General features: G+C 34.0%; 2 protein-coding genes across 3 annotated transcripts; one reads left to right on the forward strand and one right to left on the reverse strand.

Annotated features, from left to right (window-relative positions):
• On the reverse strand, positions 130–3,621 carry LOC105174256 (ACT domain-containing protein ACR10). Its single transcript, XM_011096290.2, has 6 exons — positions 3,193–3,621; positions 2,639–2,848; positions 2,345–2,450; positions 1,415–1,751; positions 1,053–1,337; positions 130–678 (listed from the first exon to the last, which is right to left on the reverse strand). Exons 1-6 carry the CDS (start codon positions 3,344–3,346, stop codon positions 541–543), a joined length of 1,230 nt encoding a protein of 409 aa, XP_011094592.1. The 5' UTR covers positions 3,347–3,621; the 3' UTR covers positions 130–540.
• Positions 10,846–19,732, forward strand: LOC105174257 (E3 ubiquitin-protein ligase RFWD3). Of its 2 annotated transcripts, none has more exons than XM_011096292.2 (14): positions 10,846–11,470; positions 11,595–11,667; positions 11,818–11,907; positions 12,002–12,046; positions 12,280–12,363; positions 12,712–12,808; positions 12,910–12,968; positions 14,672–14,782; positions 14,984–15,120; positions 15,213–15,252; positions 16,742–16,804; positions 16,884–17,077; positions 17,822–18,301; positions 19,367–19,732. In XM_011096292.2, the coding sequence occupies exons 1-13, from the start codon at positions 11,013–11,015 to the stop codon at positions 18,297–18,299; spliced, it is 1,929 nt and encodes a 642-aa protein (XP_011094594.1). In that variant the 5' UTR covers positions 10,846–11,012; the 3' UTR covers positions 18,300–18,301; positions 19,367–19,732. The 2 variants fall into 2 exon arrangements, with proteins under 2 accessions (XP_011094594.1, XP_011094596.1); XM_011096294.2 differs by having other exon boundaries at positions 12,283–12,363.

Genomic DNA, 24,345 nt, shown 5'->3' on the forward strand with positions numbered 1-24,345 from the left:
AAGAATGCAAGATATTTTTCCGACAGGATATATTAAGGTTTTTGACACCTAAACCGAGGGTGCAAAAGAAAACACTTGTCAGTAAAATTGTGAACACATATCTATTAGATATTACGGCCATCAGCAAAATATCATCAACAAAGTCATAATTATCGTGATTCTCCGTCAGTTCATCTGAAACATCTAGTTTTCCCATCTCTATGACAAGATTTTTCAGTAAAAGAATAGACACAGGTGTAACTGAAAACATGTCGTTTAGACGGAAGGCCCCAAAAGGATGCGTCCTAGATGCATCAATTTACAAGCCGAGGGACTGGTATTTTATTTGACTGCCATTTCAAGGGTAACGCTGCGCCAAGGATTAATATATCTTCATAACCTCATTACACTGTCGCTCTTTTGGAACTGTAAGGTACAGAAGCTAAATAAGACCTATAATGTACATAAACATAGTGAAAATATGTACATATTATAGCAGCTGATGTAGAGTGAAGAACGCAGGCGTTGAACATCCCAGCAGAGTATGACGTCCCAAACTTATTACTCCCAACTCATTAACATCTTCCATACAGTCTCCTCAATCTTTTGCTTTGAAACAGAGCTACCATCCCCTTCATCGAGTAAAACCCTGTAAACTTCCCACTCCCGATCCCCAATCATGTACCTTCCGATTTCAGCCTGAAAGTAGCAAAGTTAGACCAAAAATGTTGAACTCAAGAGTCATAAGGGATTCTTATAAAATTCTGAAGATTATCGAGTTATATACTACTCTTTCATAGATTTATGGACGTACGGGTTCTGTTGGTGAAGGGAACTATAGGCTTCGATAACTAAAACCAACATTGTTTTAAGTTTAAACCATTGAAGAAGAACAAACCTACAGATACTACTTAACTGAGTAGATACCATAGGCAACTTCTGGAAATCATACTCTGTGGTGTAACAGTTTCTACCTCTTGAAAATGCATCCACACACATGTAAAAGGACATAAAGCTCATTCGAAATACACTTCAAACTGAAAAAATATAGAGGAAAGAGACTTGAGAAGTACCGAAAAGATTGGTCTATCGAGCATCTTGAGAGCGAGGGTTATGTCATAGAAAACCAGGGGACGGCCGTTGCCAGTTATCTCAACGGGATTTGCAACTAGCAGCTCGCTATCGGGGCCACGGCTGATCAATGCTACTCTGAGAGGACGACTTAGTTCCATTTGAAGGCGAGAACGCAGCGAACTCTGTTTGCTTGGGTCAATAATCTTCTTACCATCCGCTTGCATGATAAATAAATCCATCTCACATTCTGACTTCCCTTTCGTGGTGAACCGTCCATAAGAAATCTGGTCAACCATGAGGCTGACAGTTAGCTGCTAGGAAATCAGGTCGAACAAATTTTGACACCAGTAGAATCAAGTACCTGGATGTTATAATCCTTCAAAGTTCGCATAACATCATATAAGAGACCTTTATGATCCTCGCAAACAATTTGGACAAGAGTGTGAGAAGGACTCAACGAGTTATCCATTGTGATGGATGGGGGTTTAAAGGCAACACAGTCATCTGGGGATTCATCGCTTGTTGCTATATTGAACATGTCTTCAGTAATTGCATCTGAAAGAAATGAAGGACCTTGAGAGCAGGCGGCAATTTCAGGTCCCACCATTTCTATGTCACAGCAGATCATGGCGTCCCCAAGAACAGCTTTTAAATGGTCATATGTGTCATCCTGTCTGTTCTTTGTATGTAGAAGTTCCCTGATAAGGCAATTGAGGGCAACATTAGTTCTTGAACTAATACATGATGAAATTCCACAGATATTCAGGGCAAAACTAAGGGAGCTAACAACTGAGGTTCTCCAACAAGAATAACAATAGCTTTCATTCTTAATGTCAACTAGGCTGGTTAATTATTTACTTAGAACTCTTTTTGGCAGGATTTTAGTGCTTAACTTGCTTATAATACTTTAGCATTATCTATTACACCTTTCTCTAAAGAAATGAAGAATCAGAGATCATGATTCGTTAGGTTGACAGATACAAAGTGCTTCATCTTACCACACACTGGTTATATCTCACTAAAAAGAAAAAGAATCATTTGGATCACCCATCATTTTTATTCCAATGCTTCACAAAATGGTAGTTAAACCAAACAGAGAAGCATCTGCAAGATGTTATTCGAAAAGAATGGAGTACCCTAATATGACAAGGATGATTGGCAAAATTCAACTCGATAACTGATTTCAAAGGCGCAACCCTAAAATACTTTCAAAAGCTATTCAAACTCGGAGCAAAGGAATGAGACAAGCACAAAACATGTGTTACTATCTACAAAACTGTAGATGTAAAACCTTGTGTCAGTTATGAAGAAGAGATCCATCACTTTCCCATCTGGAGTTGTCGATACCTTTACTCTTTTTATTGTTAGCTCAAGCTCGCAGAGGACCTCCGTCACATCTGCCAAAAAGATTCTGCAAATTTTAACTAATGGATCCGAAGAAAAAGAAAATCTTCTTGGACTAGATGATTTCAACAGCAGCAAAATTGCGAAGTGGATGTTTATCGAATTCCTAATAGCAAATACTGAAGTGAAAAATGACAGAATGAGGAAGAAAGTTCAAGTTTTTGCAGGATATAGAATTTACCATGCAAAAGGCCTCTTCGGTCATGGCAACAGAACTTCAAGAGGAAGACATCAGGAGGTCTCGGGGGTTGCAGTTCAGGCCTGTAATACGAAATTCCAGAGCAAGAAGGGCATGCCCCCATCAATCTCTTCTTAAGCAAACTCCATCGAGTACTCGGTTTGCCTACAACCCAGAACACTATGTAGCACCATTTGCCATCCGTTGATACATCTTCAACCACACCATATGGAAAGGACACAAGAAATAAAAAATTTAGAAAAGTCACCATCTATCACATTACAAGAAGTTTGAGAGAGGAGAACTTCAAATCCATGTCTGATTTCAATTCCCAGAAACATTTCTGATGCACAACATTCTTGTATTGTTGAAAATCATGGGGTAGTATTCGTATAATTTGGAATGTATCAATATCATACGGGGTAGAAACTAGAAACAGAGAGATATTCTTGTCATACTTCTGCTCAAATGTTTGAGCCCCTTGCATATTCAGAATTTGACACAAACACACTCTACCGACGACTAACTTCATGCACACAAAAGAATACGAGACATACCAGTTCTGACAACAGTGAGTCCAAAGAAGAGAATTATGCGACAAAGATCAGAACCCAGACCAGTCTTGTCAGGACAATTCACAGTGATAACACTAGGCTCCCCTTCTTTCTCTGACTGCCTAATTATCACCGCATCATCAAACAGTATCCCCATCTCTTCCACCTCTTTTTCCTCAAATTTCAACCAAAAAGACCAAATCTTTACTCAGGATACACAACAAGAAAGCAAATCCCAACCCAAAAACCAAATGGGCTTCTCAGTTTTCAAGGAGCAGAAACATTTCTCACACTTATCTCTGCTACATATATGTGTAGAGCAAGAGAGGAGGTTAGGCGATAGAAAGTAATTGTCAGTGGCAAATATGTGTTGAAAGTGAAACTGTGATTAGACACAGCTGTTGTGCCAAAGCTGGTATCACTTGTGAATCACTTGTGCTTTTTTGTTGAATACTTTTGGTTGGTGAAAGGCCCAGAACCCGCGGGGTACACGGTATCGGTATCCGTATCGGTATCACCATACGTAGGTCTAGTTGGCGAGTTGCTGTTTCATTGTCTATTTTATGATGATCGTGACCCTTCATCACAACCCTCATATCTTCACGCTTTACCAAGATTTTTGCATACCTTTTTCAGTATTTAAAGGAACTACTTTTCTTGTTTTAATTCTTTTAACTTTTTATTTTTATAATTTCAAATTATAATAAATATATTTTGTTGTTTAAACTATTTTCGATTTTATATTTTATCATTTAATTTTTTTTAAATATCCACGTATCATTTTAACTTTTCAAAATTTATAATTTGTCATATATCATGATTTTTCAGTCGATAGAAAGAACATCAAATGCACTACATATTACATAGTAATATTTACGGTGTATGATCTCAACTTATGAACATGTATAAAAAATATGAAGAAAAATTATGTAGTTTAAAAGATTCTTCTTCGCTCAAGATCGATGTCAAATGAATTACATATAAAAGTTATCAATCAATTATTTATATTATGGTATTTATAATATTGGGACAAACTTCATATTCCATCATCATTTACAAAAAAATGATGAAATTATCTGTATAAAGCCACGTATATTATCATACAAATGTATAAATATTATTTTTAACCTTTAGGATTATGTTTGAAATATTAAAATATTAGTATTCTATTGCTTTTTTTAAAAAAAAAATAGCGATATTTATATACCAACCAATGTGTAATTTTTACAGTATTGGGCATGTAGTACATTAATAATTTTAAATTAATCAACAATACAATTAAAAACAAACAAAATAACAATAGTTTAGTGTTCTATACACTGAGTTGTTTTCTAGACTTTATCAAAATTCCAATTTCCTAATTGAATAAAATTTTCAAAATCAGAGGAAGTAATATCTTGTCTGCGGAGAATTTGGAAGTATAGTATCTATCTATACTAATATAAAAAAGAAAGGGCCTTCATACTCACAAATAACGGTTAGTAATACCACTACACCAATTCTTTATAAAGTCAAAAATGTCCTTTAACTAATAGGATAACTAACTTATTCAACTTTTCAAATTATACATGAACTGATGAATTAGTTTTTTCTTTTTAAATAATGTATTGATTTGTATTATTTACTCTTATATATAAATTTAAAGTATAAAAGATTATTCATCATATGCACGCCGTGCCACAACCACTAATATTATTATAAAAAAAGGGGTTTATAAACTCAAAGCAATAGTTTTGATACCACTACATCAAAATTTTTAAATGCCAAAAATGCCCTTTCATTAATAGAACCTATTTAGCTTCTCAATTCATACTCAATTAACTATTGAATCACCTCCCTTAAGAAAATTAATTTCAAACAATTACTACACTCACAAATTTAATTTACTCATTTTTGTTTAGTTTTATTGTAGATTAAATTAAAAATAATATATTAATATTTATTTTGTATGTAAATATAATCATCGCTACTGACATAATATATATTTATACAGAGTTTCAATTTTTAATTTAATATCAAACGAAATATGTATAATGTATTAATAATGAATGCATTAAAAAAATTACCACACCAATTTTTGTTTAAGACAAATTAGAGTTTAAAAAAAACAAAATATTAATAAAATTACACGAGTACGTGTTGCGTCCCACATTATCTGGTATATAAAAAATCAATCCTCTTCACATGAGGAAAAATCCAAGAAGGTGAGTAACACGAGGCATCTATCTTACTGTGTGGACTGAGTGTAGCATGACTGGCTGGGGATCAGTCCACACTGTAAGAATAACACTCTTACTCACCCCATCACGTGCCTCATTTTAACGTTGCACCCGCACGTGACTCACGTGCTTACCTTCTATCATCAATTGCTAATGTAATTAATAATTATACTTAAGTCCTTTAATTAATCTAATTGCCCGCCTATCATTTTTATGTATAATAATCCTGAAATCGAGCGTGCATCAATTCTATATATGTAAATACCATAAATTATACCATAATCGTACTATGTTGGTCGGACTGCTAATATTTTTTTATATCTTATTTTTATAAAAATTTATCTTGACATATTATGTTATATTATATGGTGTGTATAAATTATTATTATTATTAATAATAATAATAATTGTGTAAAGCAAAGATAAGAATGAGGTAAGATTTTTATAATGCCACTAGTCACAAAACACTAGCTTTTGTCCCCACCAATCATTCTACTTTTCTTAACTTAGGTAATGGGAAGAATGGGATCTTTAATGTTTGGATAGAGTTGGGATTGGAATATTCAACTTGTAGTTAGAGCCATCTCTCACTACTTTTTTAATAACATGGTGTCCAATTAGGCATTAGCACCAACCACCCTTTCCTACATATTAAAATTAGTTTTTTTTGAATAAATTAAAGATTATAAATTTAAAATATTCGATTTGTACGTTTTTATCTCACTTAATATAGTGAATTTATTGTAAATATCAAATTAATTATATTTTATTATAAATTTACTGTCAAGTCGATATATTTGTCAGTTTATTAATATTGATATAATATGTAATCTCAATTTCTATAAGAAAAAAAAAAAGATAATAACAAGCATTAGGGTTTTCTTTGTTTTCTACGCCTATTAATGTGAATAAAACGTGCTATAGTTTTCAAGACAATATTTTAATATACTCAAGTTGGAATTATAAAAAAGAGAGGTGTAAGTGGGCTATATAGTGATATATTCGATTTTTAGGTTCAACTTTGAGGATTCATCTCTTGACTCTTGTTCTGTCGTCTTGGAAGCCTTTTTGTGAAAGATGCTGTTTTCCTGTAGTAGATAATTATATGTTGAGAAAGACAATTTGGGTTGATATTGTAAAATACAATCCATACACAACACACTCAATGTAATGTTCTTATTGATAAGTTGGTTACTAATCATAGGATGATGGCTTGCAAAAGTACGTGTTCTAGTAAATTCATTTAAAAAACGTTGAAATCATTAATACGACTAAATTTTATTGAAGGGAATGAATGAGTTAAAGGGTAAATTTAAATATTTAAAAATAGTACAATAATAAATTTTTTTTAAATAATATTTTATTTAATATACGCGACATGTATATAGTATAGAGTAGTTTCTTGGCACATTTGATGATGGGGCTCTGCAGTTCTGGTGATAGTGAAGCCTTAATTATGCAAAATGGTACTGGAAAGAGATCCACAAGAAATGGTTCCAAATTAGTAATATAAAATGATTGATTAAGACCTTAACAATCAGCACTTTCATTTGAAAACAAAAAACTAAGCCAACATTTTGCACTTTAGTACTATTAAAACTTGATAAAGAAAAAATCTTGCCCTAATCACATATTTGATATTTTCAGGCACATCCCTATTGGGAAATATAGATTATGATACACCTCTTATTATTATTACTATTTTGTTTTTTAAATGCATGGATTTGCATCCAATCATCATTGCAGTTCGAAAAAGTTTCAAGAACTGTTAATTGCTTGTATGAATACTTATAAGTGATCCATCGATGCAGCATTCACATTCGAAGGAGGGATGCAAACAGATAATTTTCAAAATGTTGTGTTTGAATTGATGGATTTGAATCTAAGAATTTTAAATTCATTAAATTTGTTTGGATAAATTCACGCCACAAATAATTTCTAATCTTTGAACTGTATTCTGTGCCTTTATGACAGATTTCAAATCCATTGAACGTGGTGTTATTTCAAATTCTCTCCCAAATTTTTTAAAGGTCATTAATTAGTATTTGCCCACTGTACCCATTATATATATGTATTCCTGATTTAAAATTTTAACGTATTTAATAAATTTTGATTCTCGAAAATATTTACTTCATTTGCCATACTATTTACTCAAACTTATGTCTATTTAGTAACTTGAAGCGTGTTTATGAAAATTTCATAATAATTTTAATATTACAAACTTAATCTCAAACCCGTTAATTTAATCAATATTATTTTAATATTTTTTAAATAATATACATTTGTTACTACTACACAAGAAAAAAGATTTAAAATCATATGATTACTGTTAACTCATCCATAAATAATATCCAAATTAATCAACATAACAGCAATCATTGAAGTCTTGAACAGTTTGCCAAGTAAAATACTGCAAGATTATAAATGAAATGGTAATTTTTTCTTGGGAGTTGCTTTCAACCGAGAAGACCCCAAAACCCAGGTGAGAGAGAGAGAGAGCGAGGTAAAGGTTAAATTATTACACCAAAAAAGGCACAGGCATGTCTTAGAAAAGTGCAGCAGCCGTAACAGTATTGGTTCCACGTACAACATCAAATGTTGATTTTTCAGAAGAACAAGTCAATCAGAGTATTATGATGAAAGGATGCTGACTCGAACGCAATACGCACCACCACATAAGAGAGAGAGAGAGAGAGAGAGAGCGAGAGGGAATTCTTGTGTTGTAAATTGCAGTTAGTGATGCCCACTTTTTGTCCACTTACATAAAGAGACCAAACGACTGCGACAACACCCCCTCCCTCCACCAGATTTCTCCAACGTTGTTTCATTTTCTCTCCCTACCCTTGAATATTCCAAGTTTTAATTCCAACTTAGTTCTATCAATTATATGATAAATATAATATATTTATTATATAATTGATGTATAATTTAGAAAAAAAGTTATCCACTACACGACAAGTGTAATATATTTACTATGCGATTGGTTTGATTCGACCATATCTAATTTGAATAAGAATTTTTCTGAAATATATTATTATGATGCTTCAACAAAATTTTTTGGTTGGTGCGATGCTATCTATGGTGCAATTTTTTTTCACTTGGACTGCGTAAGGATTTGAAATTCCATGGCGACTTAAAATTTTATGGTTCTAATTAATATTATAATGATTTAATTGTGCTCGTACAGAGTTTAATAAGTACTTGATTATTGTATTTATGCGATCTATTTATAATAGAGTTTATTATAATTTTATCAGGACGTCCAAAATTCTCAACACCTATTTAAAGAGCTATTCTCATTAAAAATTGGTTCTTAGTATTCTTACAGTCGTGCACACGTAATTAATGTAATAATCTCTAACCTCTCATCATAGCAACACAGCATAAAACAAACTAATCTCAAAATACATCAACACCAATTAACATAGCTATAGTAGGAGTCAAAACCTAAACACGCGGAATCATGATGGGGGTTGTTTGGGGTAACATAAATCTGAATTGTACTCTTTGAATCAATCACCAGGATCTCAAGTGAAGGACGAAAGCCCCTTCATTAATAACCCACATTTGAACCTTAAATACTTAAACATTAATTTACGAGTCCCAACAGAAGAGCAGGCGAAGACGACGCGCACCCGCTCCATCCAAACTAGTCCCAACAGACATATAAAAATAATGTAGTACATTATAAGTAATTCACAATATTAATTATAGTGGTGAGTTAGGAATTGTTAATTTAAGTGAAAGCACGTGTTTATTGGATACATTTCCTTGTCGGTCGGCGTAATTAGACACGTCTGTCCGATGTTGATGGATATCTTAATCTTAAAAACTATGACCAATTTTTGCTGTGGTCTTTCTTTTTTTCTTTTATTTTTTGTTTTCATGCTCCCATTTGATTGTGCTCTTTAAATACATTGCATCATCTATTCAACTTTCTTAGGTACAATGAGAATTTTGGATGCAAACTCATTTTATCGACAAAATTTTTAAAACGATATAATTAAGGGTAGTTTGGTTGAAAACCTGTTAAATTAATCGTAATAGAGATGAATTTTTATTTATTTTTTTATTAATATCAATAAATTCGATAAATTGATTAATGAAGAAATTTATCTGTAAGACAAAAACAAAAATGTCATAAATATTAAATATAATTTTTTTTAATTATAAGAAGTTTACGTATACTCAAATCAGATTTCGGAGAAAGATGATATAATTATCCCAATAATATTTAATGAGATTAAGGAGTGGATATTATTGGAATACGGGAAGCTGAGAAAATAGTGAACAGTGGGACTTTAAAGGAGTCCTAAAGAATGAATAAGTGGTAAAGAGGGGCGGGTGGTGAGGAAGTGGTGCTTAGTCACCTCCTAACAAGCACGCTTACACCAACACCGTAAAGATGATATCATAAATGTTAGGTGGTGTGCTGATGTCCGAAGCTTTTTGTTTGCTTCTCCAATTTCAGCTATTTCGACACGGATGCTAACTGCATTTTGCTCTCACTTTAGTGCTCGTTTTCAGAAATTCAAATGGAAATTACACTCTCAGACACCAATGAAGTACAAGCTGCATCAAGTTTATTTCTAACCCCCACACAACATAGCCAATCAACACCTAAAATGCTGTCCGGCTGTTGTTATGCTTTATGTCAATCATTTTTATTTTGGATAATTACACTTTCATCCCTAAAGTTTTGGATAATTATACGTAAATTTTATGTGGTTTGAAAAATTAACACTCGTGAATTTGCTTTCATCTAATTAATAAGTTACTTCTTAGTTAAAATTTGCCAAATTTATGGTATTAATAAAAAAAAATTATATTAATCCCTAATTAGCTTATTGCAGGTCAAATACTTTTTTTATGGCCAAATTACCCCCGTATGACTTCACGTGTTAATGCATGTGAGGAGACATATCTTCACGGATAAAGGGTAGTTTAGTACAAAAAAATTATTTGATATGCAATAAGTCAATAATACGTTAATCGATGGTAAATATCAATTTTCATTCAATTTTTTGATTAATTTTAATAAATTTAGTGAATTTTGATTAACGAAGGGACTTATTTGTTAGACGGAAGCAAACCTCAAAAGTGATACATGAAACTTCTCAAACTACATAAAGCCTATATATTATTACACTAAATTTCAGGAGAGATGAGTGTAATTATTGCTTTTAAAAAACTTATGTGTGTTAATTTTTTATGAGATGAGACTTTGCGGTATAACAGGTGACATGGGCTTCTCATGGGCCCTATCTAGTCAAATTGGGCCTATGAGTTTGGTACGATGGAAGATATTGAGTTTGGGTTGGGCTTTCTGCCCATTGGTTCATGCTTATTTTTTAATAATTTGGGTTTGGTAATGACTTTTTGGAAATATAAGGGCCTTTTTATTATATCAACCAAATGTATGGGGAGGGTTCTGCAATTTACGGAATTCCTGAAATATATCAATCGCCCTTTTGGCGCTTGGGTGCAATATTCTTCCCTCCCTTCTCGGTTTTAAGCTTGGGTTCAAAAACCGAACGTCGTCTCTACCAAAATCCTTGAATTCAATTCCTCAACCCCTAAAACCCAAAAGCCTCCTTGCTCAACATGTGGGATCCCGATTATATGAACTATTTGGAACAGCATGTTGTCGACCCGCCCTCAGATCCCGATGACGACGATTACGATGATGACGATGACGAAGAAGAGGAGGAGGATAATGACGATGGTGTTGACGCGGATGGTCGGTCTGGGACGACGTTGCGTCAGGTGTTGTACGGTAATCACAGGAACGATATGAATTCTGTCACTGCTACGGTGTCGAATCAAGAAGTTGTGGATGTTGACAGTCAGGTTTCAGAGAATGACGATGATGCGATAGTGGAGGGTGGACGTGAAAGCAGCAGCCAGGCAACAGATAACACCGGGAGTAAAGGGGGTGGAACGGCGTTGAAGGGTGGCAATGATGGAGGTAATGAAGGAGAGTTGAATATGGGTGACATTGATGGACTGTTTTGCTCCATCTGCTTTGAAGCTTGGTCTTCTGGTGGTGACCACCATGTCTGGTATGCATTTTCTTTTGTCTAACTTTTCCTATCTGGAAGTGTCGCCAACTTTTGTCCCATTTGCGTTTGCTAGTCCTAGATAGTTAATTTAGTTTCCTTTTCGTCTCTTTTTTGGACTCTTTAGTTGTTTGCCATGTGGTCATATATATGGGTTGGCTTGTATCAAGAAATGGTTGCGACGCCAAGGCTCAAGCAAGGTAATTTTAGTTTTTGCTTTACTGAATATATTGTGCATTAGGTCTATTTCATGTGTCTTGTCTCGGGAATTTATTGTGGATTTACTTATTTCAGCTATTTTATGTTCTGATCAATTTTTGCTTATTTTATTGATTTTTTCTATGTTCTAGTGCCCGCAATGTAAAAAGAAATGTGGGATAAAGGACATCCGGCTACTTTATGCGAGTCGAATTGTTGCCATTGACGGAGAGCTTCAAAAGGTGTATTTGCTAGATTGCTAAGAAACTCTGAAGTATTTTATCTTGGTTGATTGATTTGGATTTGACTTTTTCTTTTGGAGTTGTAATTTTGCAGAAAGTACAATCACTTGAAGCTAAATGCTCGTCTCTTGAGAAAAAGGTGAAAGAAATGCAGGAATCTACAGTAATTTAACTTTGTTTCATGTTGAATTGATTGTTTTCTGGATACATTTTGTATACAATATTAAGACGACAGTAGTGCCTGTCCAACTTGATTTTTGCTTTCAAAGAGAGAATCAACACATAGACTTTGCTTCCCGCTTTATATGGCTTCTTTAACTTCCTGCTTTCTTATACAATAATTATGTCTTCTTGCTTTTCCTCAACATTTAGCAGAAGGCTGAATGGTCAAAGAAGGAAGTAGAATGGAAGAAGAGAGAAGCTAGTTTGCGCAGGCAAGTGCAAGACCTCGAACAGGTGTCCATGTTTTTGTTGCTCACATCTCTTTTCATCTATTTCTCTGTTGCTTGATTGTTTTTCCTTTAGATTTTGTGGGAGTTCTTAATTATTTCTAATTTGATGTCTTTGGACCTCTTCCATCTGTTTCACAGATAATAATATCAGCCAATGAATTTGTACTGCAAAACTTCAACTATTTCTACTACTTTCTATTTTCTAGTGTTGCATATACCGTCAAATAGCTATGTTGAAATTATGAACAACTGATATCAGAAATTGCTGCTTACTTGCAATTCTGGTCTTATTTTGAAATTATGAACAACTGATGTCAGAAATTGTAGCTTACTTGCAATTCTGGTCTTATAGAGGAATCATGACTTGGCGGATCTTTTAGAAGATACAGAGCGCACGGCATCGGGGTTATCTGCATCCGGTTGCAATTCTCGTGGAGAATCTATCTTAGGTAATTACTCACCAAATAAACTTTGGTAGTGTGTGGGAGTAATCTGTTTGTTTTAGGTTTCTTGTCCCTTTATTGATTATCTCTTCACACTTGACATGAAGGATTTGATGCTAACGCTCAGTTCAACATGCGAGGATGTTCGAATAAATTTATTATGCAGGTTTGGATTCTTCCACAACTTTTTCTTATTACAATATTGAACCAAGTGTAAATGGTAAAGGGTATAGGAAAAATTTAAATCCTGAAATAATGAAGTTCAAATTGTTCAATCATGTTTCACATGCATAATTTAACCTTCTTTTGGGTAGCAAGTGAAATGATTGACAGAATGTCCTATCACTTTATGCTTGTGATCCAATAGTAAACATTAACATCTTTTCCATTTGTTGTGCAAAAGTAGGCTTAAAATTCTTGTGAGTTTATTTAATTTTCTAAATACAAATGTTAGATTTTGATTCGTCTTGCAAGTAATTGTAAAGAAACAGAGTTGTAATATTTGTGAAATAGGAAAATTAAATGCTTTATGGTTTGGAGATGGATTGTGTAAGAAGTGCTGATCATTACATTACTCCTTTCCCGATAATTTTTAACTTGATTTTATAAAATTTATATCCATTGATTGGCAATGCATTTTAAGAAAAAAATGCCTTTCGCAGTGACATTTTGTGTGTTTTGAAGGAGAAGCCACAAAGTTTCAGCAAAAGGAATTCATTTGAAAGTCCACTTGATTTTCTTGAATTTTTTCTTTGAAGTGGAAGTGAAGGGTAGTTTAATGGTGTGATAAATGATGTTTAGATAATTTGAGTTATTCAAACCATTTTACGATTCCAAACTTGGAACCTTCTGATATATTCATTCAACTCCTGGAAACTTTATTCCTCCTGCGGGCACAAAAAAGCAAAGTATGTCTTCATGGGGCATATTCCTCTTAACAATTTAGTACCATTTACACTGGGTACCAGGAAAAATTCAACATTAGAAAAATTGATGAAGAAAATCCATAGTTAGATATCAAGTCTTCAAAGGTTATATTTGAAGCAACAGAGTTCGTTAAGGCTCATCCCTAATTTGATGGATGGTGCCCCTTGGTTATAATGAACATGAGATACGTAGTATGACTACTTACCTTCTGAAACAGGGATAATTACACTCCCTTTCGCTGAGGTTTGATGTAATTGCACATAGATATCCTATTGTTTAGAAAATTACATTTAGTACCCTTAAGGTTTGTTTCCGTCTAACAAATAAGTCTACCTATTAGTTAAATTCACCGAATTTCATGATATTAATAAAAAAATCGGTAAGAATCCATATTTACACCAAATTTATTTATTATTGAGTTATTGTTAGTCAAATATATATATATTTTTTTACCAAATTACCGTTATATGTCTCACACTAGTGACGAGGTATATCTTCACCGTATAAGGTTAGTTCAATCACAAAAGATTTGTTTGATCAGTAATAAGTCAATTGACAATAAATATAAATTTTTATTTAGTTTTTTTGTTAATATCAATAAATTTAGTGAATTTTAACTAATGAAGGGATTTATTTGTTAGACGGGAGCAAACTTTAGGAATACTAGATGTAATTTTTCAAACCACAGGGGGTCTACGTATAATTACACCAAACCTCATAAGAGGTGAGTGTAATTATCCCTTTGAAATATGAAGTCATCGAGCTGGAACTTCTGTTTGTGCTCAATCAACCTTTGAAGAGCATTATGTGCTCTCTATTCATCTTTTTCATTATTTAATCTTCCATGATCTTTTGGGAGTATGATCTTGTTTACCTTTTCTATGGAGCATTATCAATGAGCTTTATTAGGTTTTGAACTAATCTCTATTATTACTTTGACAGAAAGACTTTCAGGTAGATGGTGCCCGTCTTTTTGATATTGATTCTTCCGGCCAAATTTTTGTAATTGCTCGAAGGCTCTCAGGAATGGGAGGAGCACATGTGCTAACCAAAGTAAGGTTTTTCATGGTTCGTTGGAAAATGAAATTGTTCCTTGTAAGATATATTTGGTTCTTGACAATTTAGCGCATTACTTTCCAATATGACCATCTCTTAAAGGGACAATTTGGAGTTTCCCATGCCATTATCTTGATTGGGTTTATTGGTCACCCGCGCATCATGTGAATACATATAAATTATTTCTGGATTTTATAGGTAAGCTTATTATCTAACAACGACAAGGAGGATATTTGGCTTCCTGAGAACACAAAAGCTGTCAAGGATCTACAAATTTCTCCTCATGCTAGACTTGTGCTGTTGGCTTCCTTAGGAAAGAAACTATCCGTTCTTAGGTATGGCATTCTCTGTCTCACCAAATAAACTGATAATTTAAGTAATTCTGCAGTTTTCATCGCTGAATTTTGTTTTGTTTTTGGTGTTCCAGCACAGAAAGCAACAATGCCGTTCTTACTTATGAATTGCCGGTAATGATTTTGTCTTGATTATGCTATCAGATTATTAGCTGTTCATGCTTTTGCATGTAAGACATTACATTAGATAACTTCTTAGATTACATATGTTGAGGCTTGAACATGTTTCTTTGTTTTTCTATTAGTTTATTTTAGCTGCTAACTGCTTGCTTTAACATAACCTTGTTATAATGTCAAGGTTATGTTAAATCATCAAGACTAAATATATAGAATTGTATACCCACTGTGGCTGGAGAAGCATGTATATTTCTCTGAATTGTTTTTATCTAAGCTCCGGAATGTTTAGAGCAGTAATGTGCTAGGAATTATTCAATTTGAAGAATTTCCTTGGATAGGGAACTCTTTGCAAATAGTAGCATTGGATCATCGTCTCCTTAGTACTTGGCTTGATATAAAGAAAAATGATTTTGGATTCTTGAACTAGAGATTGAGGGTAGAGATAGAATGTTGGTAAATTGTTCAGTAGCAGTGTGGTGGTAAGACAGATTTTCAGAGGAAAAAGCTGGAATTTCTCAAAGTCCTAAGCATAGAATTTGGACGCAGGCTTACATTGCAAATGCACATGAAGCAATAACATATCTATATGAGAAGAAGGAAGACAAATATTATACTGTAGAGAAATGGTGGTATAGGTGCTTAAAACTTTAGGTTCTGATTTTAACCCATCTTAACAATAGCTGATCCTGTTTGGAAATATTGTAGTATAGTATATACCAAAGTTTATAGACATCCTCCATCTGGTGTGTTTGGTGGATAAGTATTTTCGTACGAGAAGGCACAGGGCATAGGCGGTATGTCAAGAGTTATGATAGTGGATTAAGTGCATTAATCTTCGTGACCTGGAAGAGGTTCAGCATTCTATGAATGAGCTTTCGCGGAGAAACAAATGGAAAATTAAGCACTGATTGGATCTAGGATTTGACAATGGAATACAAAAAGAAAATGGGTTAAAGTATTTTTTCCTTTTATTTTCTTCTCTCAAATAAGTAATTAATTTTGTAAATTTAGTTGAATTTGGTTAGAATAAAATTTATGAATGAACAACTATCTTTGTATGTACTTTACTAGCTTTTCGTTGTATTTTCTTTAGTATCATGCTGAAAAAATACTCAATGTTATTCTCATCCAAATCTAAGATATAAACAGAGCATTAGAGATTAAGACTTCCTTGGAGCGTAGATAGCTTCTGCTCAGCATTTTGAATTTTAGAAGCATGTATTCAGTATCTTTGAAACTAGACAAGCTCTAGAAAAGATCCAAATAAAATGGAAGAATAATTCACCTTAGCATGTTCTATTTTTACTAGAATCTTCCTCTGTTTTTAGTATAACTGGTTGGTCATTATTTTCATTTGAAGAACAGTACAGTTAAGTTATGTCCTGAAGTGAATAGAGGATCATGGAAATGGTGGGGATTATATTATATTATTTCCATATTTTCTAACATATGCAAGTTTAAGGTCTATTTGATTTTGAATTTTCAGGCTGCAGCCTGGTCATGTTCATGGGATATTAGCAGTTCACATTATGCATATGCGGGTTTGCAGGTTCTGACGTCTTGCATCTGGCTTAATCTGTTATGTAGCTCTCCTGCATTCATCTGATTTATTTATTAAATTCATGCAGAATGGCACAGTTTTGCAGTTTGATATGCGTTACACAATGAGACATGTGCAATCTTTTTCCGGGTTGACATGCAACCCAATTCATACATTGTATTCTCTTTTGCCCAAGTCATCTCTTAGTTCTGGTGTCAGAAGTGTTCTCTCTGCATCTTCACTTGGCTTATGCCAATGGAACTTTGGTGGCAGTGAAGACAGGTATTTTTGTTCGCTTTTCCCTGGTCTAGCTATTCTTTTATTCTGTATATCTGAAGTCCCATCTGCTAATTATGGCATTTTGCAAGCAGGAAAATTAGGGAGAGAAGGAATTTCTTCTGTAGAATACTCGAGAAGTTAGAGATGAGTGATAATGATTATTCCCTTTGATTACTCAATGCTCATTTTATGGGTGGTTGCATTATAGATATATAGAAGCATGTTAGACTCACTGAATAAAGCAACTTTTTCTTGTGTATACTTGACGTGCGTTTCCCATTGTCAAGTTTTCAAAATTGGCTGAGATGAAGGAAAGAGAGATATGAGAGGGTCAATTACTCTTTCTAGAATCATTCCTATTGCGTAATATATTCATAGAGCATTATCATGCAATACAAACATGGTATTCTGAGCTTTCTTGCTGCCTTGTTATCCTCACTTGTTCCTTTTGAGCAGTTTCTCGTGGTGGTTGGTGGTTTTTTCTTGTTGCAGCAATTAGAATATTTAACAGCTCAACTGTGCATTGTATTTATGCCATATAATATCTTAATCTCTTCATAGTTAACTTGCTCTTCCTTTTTACCTCCTAGCCAGCAGCCATTGTTTTGTTTCTCATTGCCCCTTTGTGTTATGATTGCAAGATTTATCAGACAGTTCTCTTTTCATTTTGAAACACAGATACAATGTAATTTCTGAACATACTTATTTGATTGGATCCTGTAACTTTATTTCTCAATGTAATTGTAGGCCATATTTAATTCCTGAATCTGATGAGCACGGAGTTTGTATATCTCTTGCTTTCTGTAAATCCAGTGATGATATTGTTGCTTCATATCGTCCTAAAATTGAGATATCTGGTGATCTGGATTTTTGTCAACCAACACTTACTGCACCCGGGCAAAGGACAAGGGGAAGTCACGTCCTTTACAGAAAAATGGGTTGCACATATAAAAAATTAGGAGCAACTTGCGCCAATGTGAGTGATATCCGACTGCCAAAATCTACAATTATAGATGGGGTATATCGGAACCCTGTGTTTGCTTCTTCAGATGAATTGACATCTGAACTTGTGTTGCAAGAGTTACCATCTTTGATGGTTGTTGAGCATCTTAAACCTAAAAAATATCCCATTCGTGACGTCAAGTACCACCGTCAATTAAGTTCGGGACTACTTAGCTGTTTGACTGAGGATTCCTTGCAGCTATTCACAGCCAAGCCCTTGTGAAGGTAAACTATCATTAGAGCTATTATTATCTTTCCTGACTCTGTTTTATGCATTTTTGGACTATTATTCTCCATATACTACTAATTTGGTTGGAAAATTTTTTCTTCATTTCAAAGCCAAGGTCTTTTTACCTATATTGTACATGCACAATATGGTCGCTTGCTGGCTGAAATCACAATTGCAATCGCAGGTTGTAGTTGTTCATCCTTTTGGCGAGATTGTATATATCTGCCTCCCATGGCTCGAATGTGTGGAGTGTCTATAGCTTTGTCCTTAGATTGGTGTTGGTGGAGATATATCTAGATGCAAGTGGGTACATTACGAGCAATATCCTTATGAGGTACAGGGTCAACCTGTTCTCATACCTATTTAACAGATCAATTGAAAAGGATAAGAAATGCATGAGTTGCCCCCTTAGACCAACATCAACTCATTCCAGTTTTATGTCAATTCAGAGCAACTATGGTGTGGTTGATGGACTGGTCAATGATCATCTACTGAAATGACCCTAGAGAAGTACCACTTACATATATATTTTTTCAGATAGGATATGTTTTGGTGTCAAGTGCATAAGGTTTAATGAGAAAGGAAAATTCCAGGTATTAAGTTTGTCAGTTGACTATGCTAGGTATTAATAAGAAGTTAAATCCGCACACTGACTATGATCTTGGTACAGATGTCTCTGGAAATGCTTTAGAAACTCCAACGTGCATGGAATGGAGAAAAGGCATTTCAATATCATCCTAGATTCTTTTGTCCTCCGATATTTAAGTCTCTTTTAACTGCCTCATCCTTAATTATTGCTTCCTTGGCAACGGATCATCTGTCTTTTTTTGGCACTTCTCTTATACTGAGTATAGAAGTACGATGGTAAAAACACACAATTTATGCTTTCCTGTAGCCCTCTAAGTTGCCAACTATTTATGTTGAACCTTCTTAGACTTGTTTAAGAATTTGATGCTATATTCAGTTAATTTATACTGAAAAATTGTGTTAGAATGTTTCTAAAGTTTGTGCCTCTTGACTGAGTTTTATATAGCATTGTCTTTTACATGATTTCGTTGCAGATGGCGTCACAGTGACTGACCAAGTAAACATATGCAGTGCACGGAGCTGTGCTAGTAAAATTTTGTTGCTGTATATACCATCCTGATCTATGTGAAGTTAGGAAGCTGTCTATGATTCTATACTCTTGCTTTTGCTTCAGAGATGCAGCGTTTCCCATGCTATAGGTGGTCTTGGAAGATATCTGTACCATAATGTTCATTTACCAGGAAGTACTATTTATGTTCCATGCAAGCATGTAGAAGAGATTGCAAAGCATGCATTTATTGTGAATGAAAAATTTGTATCATTGGTCCTATCTTTTCATCCGCCAAGGGGTTCATGTGTAAAGGAAAATTTGTATTATTGATCCATCAATTTATCTGGAATTGTGTTTACTTTCTTCTATTTCCTTGAGTGGAACTATTATTAGTTCATTAGCATATCTTCTTTGGAGGAGAGCCCAACTCTAAAGAGAATTGAATCCCATGTCTGGAGGAAGATCGTCCACTCAGCCTTGTGAACCAGTGGAGACCTAAATCTTATGAAGATCTGATATTCATGGATGCTGAAACTCATTATTTCTCTGCCGTACAAGGAGGCATATATGTGTTGGTTTGTACATGTACATGAAGTTCCTTGTCTTCAAACTTAGACGTTGGAAACACCTGCTGTTGGTAATTATACTGTGTTGTATGTGGTACTTATTTTCAGTTCATTCGAGAACCATGTGCATTCATCCATGTTCGGACTGACTGCCCGCGTGCTGCGCGTTGGAATTACACTTATTTCCATCAATGGCTTGATCCTGAAGTTCTTCGAATTTGACTTGTAGATGATTGGTGATTCTCCCATAAGCTTAGAAACAGACTGTACTTGTGATACGAGAAGTATTTTCAATTTGTGATTCAAGTTTAAGGCAAAGGGCCAGAGGTCTTAGTTATTGTATTTTTCTAATCTGTAGGAGACATACATGTCGTAATCGTGAAGATTATGATGTATTTTATTGTATATAAATAAATATGGCCGAAGATTAAGTGGTGGGGATGGCTACTTTTGCTTCAATAATCGCATCAGCTAGTTGGGACTGCATACTGTTGCTGCTTTGATAGTGATTGAAAGACTACAAAGGGTAGACCACCTATTCTGTTGTAGTATTTTATATTATAATTGGGGCTTCATGATTTGGTTGTTGACATAATATGAAAACATCATATTTGTAGCCGTCCACCTATCTCTGCATATATTGCATGGGGTGTGGGGTATGCGCTGAGTGATTTAAAAAAACAATGGACTTAACAATTCATGACGGCACCATTATGAAGACAGAAAATATGTCTTCTCGATGCATACATATACTCTGCAAAATAAGAAAATTTAATTATTTCTCATTTTTTGTGTTGTCTTTTCTTTTCATTTGGGCACTTCTGAGCTTGGTTTTTGACTCACTCCCAGTTTGTTTTGTAGTAATTGAAGCAATGACATGGAAGACCTCGAAATCTGTTGGTGGTTTTATTTGTAAGAAAAACAAAATAAACAAAAAAACAAAAATTATAACTCGATGCCATGTTACTATCTGACAGCAGACTCATTCAGAAAACTGGAAAATAAAAAGAAAAAACAAAAAAAGGAAAGAGCAGAAGAAAACAAAGAATAGAATATGAAAGAGGAGAGAATGGAAACTGGAGTTTGTCGAGTTCAATAGGGCTTAGATATGCACTTGTCGTGGGTATTGCTCTGATCACTACTCTGATGTGTGTCTGATCTGATGTGGCATGGGATCATCCATGTTTTATAATAACTGAACTGATTATTGAGTGACAACACATTCGTTCCTTACTTTTTCAGAAAATGCCATCTTCCTAACTTCACTTCAATGCCCTCCTGTTCTAATCGAATCCTCACAAGAATCTAACAACAGCATGAAATAATGCAAGAGAATTGGACTGGTACAGGACGGAGCAATCAATTTGTTTTGGAAATATTCTGTGTTTCCATTTGCATATATAGTAATAATATTAGGATGATAGTGCTGCCCACCATCAACCACCCCCACTTCCCTTTTTCCTGTTTTGTCGTGGCTCATAGTCATAGCATTATGATGGATAGGGACCAAACAATATGCTTGAATAACACACACACACACACACACACACACACGTCTGTAGGATTGAGCCAATATACAGCAGAGCCCAAGTCCTCAAACTTCACCAAAATTGGTATAACTCTTGTAATTCTTTTCACGCATGACACAAACAGCTTGCTAGTTGTCGGGAAAACTGAAAAGTGTTGCCACTTTAAGAATGCTGTTTCCTAAGATTTAACTAAGTTAATCATTACAACTTCCTTTCTACAATATGATATGTGCAACGTAGGAATCTCTATATGTGTTTGCAAGAATTTTGAAATAGCTAGCTAGCCTAGCTTCAATGTTTCTTGACAGCTAGGCTCTCAGATTTTCAGACTAATGAAAAGTATTTTGATTCCGTCGGTGGGTTGAAAATTGAAATTATTAATTCTAGTAAAAAAATTAGTACAGACACCTCAGTCATATTAATGTTTCATGTATGTTCCCACTCCCTTCTTCCGTATAATGCCATGGCGTTGTTTTCACCCTCAGCCTAATAATCTTATATGTGTGCTCAATACATCAAATAGTTAGATGATTGTTATATATTTTATTTTTAAAAATAAAATAAATATCTTTAACCAGTTAGTATTTATCCTATCTGTCTAATATAGGAGCTACCCACATGCATCGTAAAATAGAATAAAAGCTTCTTAATTACTGTTTAATATAAAAAAAATTGGCCCAAACTTTGTGCCACTTCTATTTCGCCGTCTCAAATCCACTTGAATCTGAGTATGTATGAACACATGATGATTGCATAATTATTTATTTATTAATAACTATATAATTGTGTAATTCGGGCACAGTTGTAAATACTAGTTATCCATACACCAAATACCGAACTTAAATATCGAAAGGCAATATAATCATGACCTTCTCGATGATCATGCAAATAGATTCAAAGACGGATAAATTGTAATTTACCCTCCTATCATATGTTAGCCAAAAATGGCAAAGCACCCCCATGTGAAAAACAAATCAGCAATTTACCCCCCTCAAAGTATAAAAATAAAAGGCAAAATATCGAAAGTTTATAATCAAAGTCTTCTTGATAATCGTGCAAATAAATTTAAAAAGTGACCTAAATATAAAAAAGATAAATTTATATAATATGTTATTAAGTTTTCAAATTTGGACAAGAGACAAACCCCTTATGCAATTTATGGTCATCATCAAGACATCAACCATTCTCTTGATGATATAAAGTTGTTGAATATGAAATACATTAATCCAAAGTTAAATAAGGCCGGTTTGGACTATGATTGATAAATACAAATTAAAGAAAAAGGGAACTTCTCCCCTTGCCAACAAATATCGCAAAGCTTTTCTAGCATTATTGGATTCGTGAAGTCATATGTAAATTTCGTTAAAATTTCCAAAGCGAGATCCGTCGCTAGAAACGTCCTTTTATTGTTGTCCTAATAATACAATTAGGTCATGGATTTTTTGTTTGCATTGTTGTCTCATCGTCAGTTTTGCCGTCCTAATTATCTTTCCAAAACGCTGTCCCTTCAATAATTACTACAAAGGGGGCCTACAAATAATTGTTGTTATCATAAACATCACTCCACTTAATTAGTCTTTATTAATTCATCAAAACCACCACATTTTCTTTTGTAAGTAATTATAATTACATTATAAATTTCAAACATCAACAATTCATATATATAAATTATCAATACCAAATATATATAAGGCTTAAAGGCAATTTTCGTCCCCTAACTTCAGGCCATTCTCGTTTCAGTCCCCTAAGTTATTAGGGCTCCATTTTGGTCCCGTAAAACTGAAAAAAATCTCAATTTTGATACAAATTTAGTCGGAAAGTTGAGTTACTCGCCGGAAAAAGCCACATGCCAGGCATGTGACTTTTTAATTGGGGCTTGCATTGTGATTGGTTGAAAAAGATGATGTGGTGAAGACATGACCTGAAGTTAGGGGACGAAAATTGCCTTTAAGCCTTTTATTTTCAGCCAATCACAATGCAAGCCCAAATTTGAAAAAACTGTGCACATAATAATTCAATTTGGAATTAGTAAAAAGGAAGAAAATTGCACCATAATAAAAATTCTCTCTCTATATATAAATAATAAATAATGGAAAACTTATTGAATTAGGCATCTGGTACACACCAACTACCAGTGGTTAGGACTTTACTATTGGTGCTGGTTGTTGTGGCATGCCCAAATTCGCATAATTATTTCCCCGACCATGTTAATCAAAATTATTTATTTTGGTAAAATTGGTCTAATAGACCCACTCCCAAATCAACCTCAACTCAGCTTTGTAGTACTGTTTCAAATGACCAAACAATCAATCTTGTTGTGTACTTAATCATACAATTTGATCATATTTATTAATATACTTCACTTATAATTTTTGATATTCACACTATTTCTTATGATGACTAACTTAAATATAAATATAGAGGGACTATAATTCCTATGTTTTTACCAACTTCTTTCTTGCAGACACATAAACGGATCTAAAGACTTATCCAAGCAGTTTGTAGGCTTCCATGTACGGATTCAACCCCCGAATTCAAATCCACAACAGACGGAATATTGGAACAACTCCAACGACAAATAGACAACTCAAAACCTTGCACCAGGGGCAGTATCGTCATTCCACAAAAATTGAATAGTAGAATACCTATTATAATAAGACTACAAATGCATTTGGCCCCTCCAACTCATCAAATTACAACATAGAAATTCAGACACGCATGTTGCTAACCAACCTTCAATAGTCAAATCTTGATTTATATTTCACTCAGAAAAAGATAAAAGAGAAATTAAATAAAGACATGAAAGCAAATAGCCATACAGAAAAGATTGACATTTCAGCCTTAACATATGCAGTAGCAAACAAACA

Source organism: Sesamum indicum, linkage group LG11 (assembly GCF_000512975.1).
Source record: "Sesamum indicum cultivar Zhongzhi No. 13 linkage group LG11, S_indicum_v1.0, whole genome shotgun sequence".
Taxonomy (NCBI): Eukaryota; Viridiplantae; Streptophyta; class Magnoliopsida; order Lamiales; family Pedaliaceae; genus Sesamum; species Sesamum indicum.